The 7,740-nt window shown below is 37.9% G+C and overlaps 1 protein-coding gene across 2 annotated transcripts in view; it reads right to left on the bottom strand.

Moving 5' to 3' along the window:
* Positions 1–3,620: 3,620 nt before the first annotated feature.
* The window catches only part of Dis3l2 (Dis3 like 3'-5' exoribonuclease 2), a 63,838-nt gene continuing 59,718 nt past the window's right edge, over positions 3,621–7,740 (bottom strand). For both annotated transcript variants that reach the window (XM_083136609.1, XM_083136608.1), the window contains exon 11: positions 3,621–4,150. In XM_083136609.1, the coding sequence (XP_082992735.1) occupies positions 3,950–4,150 (201 nt within the window). In that variant the 3' untranslated portion in view covers positions 3,621–3,949. The remainder of the gene's footprint in view (positions 4,151–7,740) is intronic.

The raw sequence follows: 7,740 nt of genomic DNA, 5'->3' as shown, positions 1-7,740 counted from the left end.
CTGCAAAGACTGTCGAGAGAGTGTGGAAGACGAACCCCGTGCAGGATGCCCGTCCACGAGCAGAACCAAGGACAATGTGCAATGTGTGCATGATGTGTTGAACTCAGGCCGGCGGTTAAGTGTTTGAATGATTGCAGACCACGTAGGAATTGATAAAATGACTGTGCACACCATCATTACCGAGGATTTGCAGATGAGAAAAAATTGTGCCAATTGGAGGCTGCATCATGACAATGCACCAAGCCACACCTGCTTCGTGGTCAAAGACTACCTGACCCGGAATGGCATCACAACACTTCCCCAACCCCTCTACAGTCCCGATCTGGCCCCGGCAGACTTTTTCCTGTTCCCCCGAGTGAAGACAGCCCTCAAAGGACACCGCCCTGTGACCCTAGCAGAGGTCAAAGCAGCTTCGATGCGCTGCTTGAAGGACATTCCGGAAAAGGACTACCAGGTGTGGAAAACTCATTGGCAGAAGTGTGTCGATGCCCAAGGGTTGGTCCTCTTTTGAAGCATTTTAATGATTTGTAGCGATATCAATACATTTTTTCCCAAATTTGGTCTCAATACCTTTTATACAGACCCTGTACATGACAATGGCATTTGATTTAAAAAAATACTTCAAGCAGAATGGTGCCCACTTCAAGCAGCAATATTTGCAAACGGTACTTACTTTACGAATACGCCTCGTATTAGGAGTCTGTATTCTGCATATTTTTGTTTCTGCATGTACACGCAAAGTTTTAATAAAACAAAAATTCTATTACGGCACTAGTGTGAGCTACCTTTTTTGGAGAAAAAAAAATCCTACTATTACCAGGTGAATGTGTCCCAAAGTTACACTCACCCCATCCAAGCTGTTTGTACAACCACCTCACTGACAAAAGCAGTCTGCTTAAAGCTGCTTTGATTGCACTTTCATCTCTTCCTATTCTAGTCATTTGCTGACTCTTTTTTTTCACTTTGCAGAATAGCTTGTTGGTGACTATGAAGTTTGTGAAGGTATATTTGGTTCTCTTGGCCAATCTAGACACCAGCATCTGTGCACAGAAGGCGAAAGGGATTGAGAGAGTCATCTCCACACCCGTGCATGATGAAAACAGAGAGAACAAAGAAAGTTTACCAATTGGATTTGCTCCGAAGATGCTGCAAGTTCAAGCAATGGCCCGTTGGAATCTCCTTCTGAGCTTCTGGAGAGAGGAGACAATCCACGTGGCAGACACTCTGATGGAAGTATCAAGGAATCTACAGTAACTGACTCAAGCTATGAATCTCCAAAGCAAATAGGCACGTTCTTCACTAATCCAATTCATTCTGAATATCACACAGAGAGTTCAAGCAATGCATAGGTGGAATCTGCTTGTGATCTTCCAAATGAGAGAAAAATTCAAGCAACAGATACGAGGTTTGTCCAGAAAGAAAGCGAAGTTTCGAATTCACCCAACAATGAAACAATCCACGCTGGTCAACTTACTAGCGCCACGTAGAGGGATCCTTCAGAAGTACTACACCGTTGAGTGCAACAGTCTACATTGTTTAGTTTTCAATCTGTGAGCAGTTAAGTGAATTCATGTTGTATGACTGCGGTGATTTTCTGGCATACAGAAAATGAAGATACTCGAAAAGCAATGCATGTGCATCAAAATTTCTTTCAAATTGGGCAAGACGTTCACAGAAACGCTCAAAATGTTGCAAGAAGCATATGGGGAAGACTGTATGAGCCGGACACAATGCTACAAGTGGTTCAAAGCAGGCAGAACATCCACTGAAAACGATGCAAAGCCTGGATGGCTATCGACATTGTGTGATGACGTGCATGTTAAGCAAGTGCGTGATGTGGTTGGGGAAAATTGTCGGTTGACCATATGTGAACTAGAAGTAGGTATAAGCAAAACGTTGCATCATACTATTTTGGTGGAAAAACTAAACATGCACCAGGCTGCTGCAAAACTAAACATTCACATAGAGCATGATTTTCTGGTTTAATATTAAAAAAAATATGCACATACACAAAGTTAATACCCAATGTAAGTTTCATATGTCTATTGCTTTTTGTTCAAAAGTTACATGAATTCAAATTATCAGTTGTGTGACTTTCTTGGACACCCTGTATCTTTGATTACACTTGATAATATGGAACTTGGAAAGTGGCAAAAAGTCATCATCTTCTCGAGACCTTGAAGACTATGGTAAACATAATAGTGATCAGTTACATGTAATAGTAAACTTAGTTTAGAGTGGGATCTGAACAACTACGCAATCTGCCTTCACTGTGAATCAAATCTGGAACACCTTTGAATATAAGATGGCAACATTCCCACACTGCAATTGAGGACACCCTAGAGATCTTTGTAAAAATGACCCAAATAGCCTGAAATTATTTTTCATTAAAAACATGTTTATGCAAATCAGTCCTAGTTATAAAATATTTCCTGATACAATGCGACCTCGATTTTATATTTTTGAGGGGAATTTGGGAATGTAAATACGGGTCAAACTGCAATTTCAAATTTCCAAATTTTGTAAATATCCATATGTATCACTTCTTCTACATGTGTATGCAACCTATTTGTTAAAACATACCGAGCACAAACATTACAAGGGCAAACATTACATTTTCATACAGAAGATTGAACCAAAACATATTATGAACAAACAAAATTGAATTGGTTGAATTTCAAAACACTTCTGCAAATTATCACCTACAGTTACAACAATGTATAAATGTTAACAAGCTAACATAAGAAAAAAACTACAATCAACTGACAATGAGTACCACATTTAACAGCATAATCGAAACATCCATTTTTTTCCTTCAGTCCAAAAATTGGTTTAGAAACTTTCATTGCGTAATCATCACATCAGCATGTCAGATATTGAAACCAATGACAGAAGCACAGAATATTTGGTCACGGAAGTTTACATTTTGTAAGTCCATACTTGGCAACACTGTAGTAAATTTTCTCAAGAGTAATCCTTCAACTATAATGCACAAATCAATAACTAGTACCCGGGAATGTGTTAACTTCTGTTTCAGACCAGAAAAAATATTATTCAATAAACTGTTATGAAAAAATTATTCATTTTTAAAGTATATTCAAAAGTATTCTGTGCATTCTAATCTTGCATCACAGACAATTTAGTAAGAAATAATTTAAAATAATACCAACACAATTATTAAAAAAAAAAGCTTCGCATAATAGTCTCACCCTACTTATTTTGCAAAAAAAAAAAGGGCATACAATCTATGACGATTATGCAGTGAAATAAGATACTTTGCTACACTAAACATTCATTTTTCTTCTGTTAGATTTCACATTCTTGCATGGTTACCGTTACATTTCTCAGACACCATCTGCTGTCCATGTAAACAGAAAATAAAATTTCCAAAACTTTTAATACCAGAGTCACAACTTGAAGTTGCGAAGTAATGAACCTTAACACTCTACAAAATAAGCTAGTTTCGGAACAACTGAAGAGAAAAAAAAAAAAACACTATTGGATCACACACCAATACAACTGTTCCCTACAAATTACAACCACTGAATAAAAGCTCGCTAACCGACACATTAGGAACATAGTGATATATTCCTCCTAAATATGTATGCACACACAATCTGTCCAGGTATAAGTTTATTCCATATAATAATGACAAAAAATTAAGTACACACGAATTGCATTAAAATACACACAAAAAAAATTGCACAAGCATTTCATCTTACACTCCTACCAAAACCAAGAATTCCTTACACAGCAATACCTGCATACAATATTTACATGCACTGTCTCGTTACTAAAAATAAAAGACTAGCATAAGTGAGCACTCTTACTTGTGCACTTTTCATTATTTTATGTAACTTGGTCCGCACAAGTCATAATTACTGGAACACATAAGTTAAAATTATGAAAAATTGTAAAATAACAAAATTGTCATTACTTGTGAAAAAAGTTACCTGCCAGGAACTTCTGATGGCCTAAGCAGAACAGTGTCAATCTTCATAGGTACTTTAGACTTGAGCAACGCAACAGTCACTATGCTGAACACTTCAACAACCTGATGTTCTTCAGGCTTCTTGTCCGTTGCTTCCCACAGTAGTTCCATTGTTGCCACCTTATTGTCAACACTGTACTTCACTTTGACCGGCAGTTGCTGTAAGCACACAAGTAATATATAATAAGTAGAGCCCGGAAGTTCAGGCATTTATTTTCGTTAAAATAGGCAGGCAAAAAGGCATTTATAATGTGGAAAATAGGCACTAAAAATGAAAAAAAGGCAAAATAAACGGAAAAAAAGGCACATTTGGAAGTTGCTTACTTTTATATATAATTTCTGGCAAAATGTTAAAATCGACATTGGGAAGAGCATTTCGATGTTCTCCGTCTTGATTGCTACACTACAAGGTGTTTTTTTTTAAGTTCTCAACATTCATTGATAGTCGTCTGTCAGAGAGAATGTTTTTCATAATAGAAAATGATCTTTCTACTTCGACAGAAGTCATTGGAGCATACATAAAACAAGCTAATGTAGCTGGACTCATTTTGGTAACAGCATTTTCACCTTTTAGAATATCACTTTTTTTTTTCAATTGTTTCAAGTCCTTATTTGCACTCACTACCCGATTGCACTTTTCCCCAACAGCTGACCCCTTTTCTCCTGGCACTTCCATCATCTGCTGCATAGATTCCTCGAAGATTTTCATGGATGCTATAAGTGTCTCACCTCTTTTTTCTAGCTTTGTAATTGTCTCTGGCAATGCACCATAATGTGCAAAAATAAACGACAGTTCATTCTTCAGTTGTGAATAGCACAGGAGTTTTTTTTTTCACTTCACGAATTGAAGCCGCTTCATTTTCTGGAAGAGCATCGATCACCTCACTGATTTTTTGAAGGTTGTTAGCATAATATATAGCTGCTGATATCCAGGTTCCCCATCTTGTCAAGACTGGTTGCGGAGGTAACCTAAGCTCAGGCGCAACTTCGTGAAATTTTCGGGTTCGAGAGGGAGATTTCAGAAATATCTTCTTTGTGTTCGAAATCAACCTGTCCACTTCAGCAGTCAATCATGCACAAGAAATGTTAACCGAAAGGCAGTATCCGAACTCATCATGAAATACTTTTTTCTCACACTTTTCTCCTTCAGCAATGTTGAAACATGCATAAGTTCAATATTACTTAAATAAGGCGAAAATTATTCACATAATAAATGGAAGAAAAATAAATGCCAACATATTTTTTTAAAAAAATGGTCAAATTTCATTGAAAAGGCAAAAAAAAGACATTATAATTAAAAATAGACAGTGGGGTCCCAAATAGGCAAAATGAAAAGGCTTCTAAAACATTCGAAACAACATAAAAAACGTATATCCAGAACAAAATTATCAATATATGCAGTAGATAAAAAGAGGCATTTTGCCAAACTTCCGGGCTCTAATAATAAGAAACTCTTTCAAGTTCCTAACACATGGCTACGAAAATAAGCAGCTGGGCAGAATTGCGCAGGTGCCACCTATGGGAAAAGCAAAGCGAGAGCGGGACAAATGTCGCTGGTTCCCTCACACTGTGTGGCAACGTCAACCGGGCTGCATTGCTTATTTCGAGCATCAGACCAACCTCCCTCTCCATGCCATCCTTGATCCTTCGAGCAAATACTGTCAGTTTGTATCACATATATTACAAGACACACTCTACAAGATCTTTCATTCTCTTAAATCTACAAACACATGTGGCAACAGTGCAAATTTCTGAACCCGCCTAATTTCATGGCCATGATTTAAATGAAAGTAGGTTGTTAACCACTTGCCTGATTAACCCGAGTTAACTCGGGAATTTGTTTTTGCTTTACATATTATTTACCCAAGTTATCTCGTTAAAATCGTACAATTGCAGTGCACTTTTCTGCCTACACGGAGAGCTTTAATAGGTGTTAATTCCAGTTTTGGCCACTAGGTGGAAGGTGCAGATAGCTTGTCGAGGTACTGCTGCCATCTACCGGATTCCCGTGACACTATGTAGTTGCGAGAGGAAAGAAGGTTCGTAACGAGTCAAGATACTATTGCCCAGATTGCATTGTTGCACTCTGTGTTAGCCCATGCTTTCGGGTTTATCACACTGTGGGTAACATTTGATGTGAGACAGTATGTGTGATAGTCTGTAAACTGCGACAACATTAAAATGTGAAGACATTTTATTTTTGACAGTTTATATGCTATTTTCAAACATTTGTAGTACTTTCCATATAAGAGGGTCACTATTTATATTTTGAGCCTAACAATGAAAAAACAGGAATTTGGCATTGAAAACTGCTTTATTGTTTTTCGAAGTATTCTCCTTTATGGTCAATACACTTTTGCATTCGTTCGAACCATTTGTCAAAGCAGTTTTTCCAATCTTTTTGAGACACCTCCATAATATGGTTTTTGAACGCATCAACGGCATCTTCCGCCGACGAAAATCGTTGTCCACGCAATTTATTCTTGACATTCGGGAACAAGAAGAAGTCATTGGGTGCCAAATCAGGACTGTACGGCAGATGACACATCAATTCGATTTTTTGACTTTTCATAAAGTCGGTTGTTAGATGAGATGTGTGACAGCTGGCATTGTCTTGATGAAGAATGATCCGACGGCGTTTGTTTGTTTTCTGTATTTGACCGAAGACCTCTGGCAAACAAATTGTTGTGTACCATTCAGAGTTGACCGTTCTACGTTCCTCTAAAGGCACAGTTGCCACATGACCAGTTTTCCCGAAAAAAACAGGCGACCATTTGTTTCGATGTGCTTCGAGCGCGAACAACTTTTGTTGGATTAGGTTCATCTTGAAACACCCATACAGTCGACCGCTGTTTACGTTCCGGCTCATATGCATATATCTATGATTCGTCACCTGTTACAATCTTATATACGTCTTTTGAAGCACCATGATTGTATTTATTGAGCATTTGTTTGCACCAATTGACGCGAGCGTCTTTTTAAGTTTTTTTCAAATTGTGTGGGATCCAACGAGAACATACCTTTCTCACAGCTAAATGATCATGTAATATTTTATATATGCTAGTGGAACTAATGCCTATGGTTGCCTCAATCTCACAGTATGTCACACGACGATCTTGCAGTATTAGGTTTTGCACAGCATCAATGTTTTCTTGAACAACAACTGATTTTGGACGACCTTCGCGAATCTCGTCGGTGAGCGAATGGCGGCCACGATTAAATTCGTTATACCAGCGTTTCACAGTGGCAAAGGATGGGGCTTCATCACCAAATGTGGAAGTAAGTTGATCGATGCACTCTTGTCTTGATAATCCACATCGAAAATCGTAAAAAATCATCGCACGAAAATGTTCACGAGTCGATTCCATTTTATTGTTGTCGCGCAATCTCCAAGGCAACATAAACAACACAAATGCAGCTATTGACAAAACATTTGAAGTACGTTATGGTCAATAATGCCAGACGATTCCGTGCAAACGTCAAATCGCACCTAACTTCAATCAGTGTTGCCAAGGCTCAAAATATAAATAGTGACCCTCGTATGTACGAGTTAACTCAGGTTAATAATTACAGAGGTTTTTTGAATAGTTTTGTGACCTTATTTGACCACCAAAAATAGAATTTCGTTACTGTTCCTTAATTGCAGATATCGGTACATTACAAACACACAATAAAAAAAAATGTGTAAAATATGGACCATTTTTGGGAAAATAATGTGTCAGGCAAGTGGTTAATAACATATAGCTAGA

This window comes from Lepisma saccharinum, chromosome 15 (genome assembly GCF_977018435.1).
Source record: "Lepisma saccharinum chromosome 15, izLepSacc3.1, whole genome shotgun sequence".
NCBI classification, from domain to species: domain Eukaryota; kingdom Metazoa; phylum Arthropoda; class Insecta; order Zygentoma; family Lepismatidae; genus Lepisma; species Lepisma saccharinum.
This window is presented reverse-complemented; position numbering and strand designations above follow the sequence as displayed.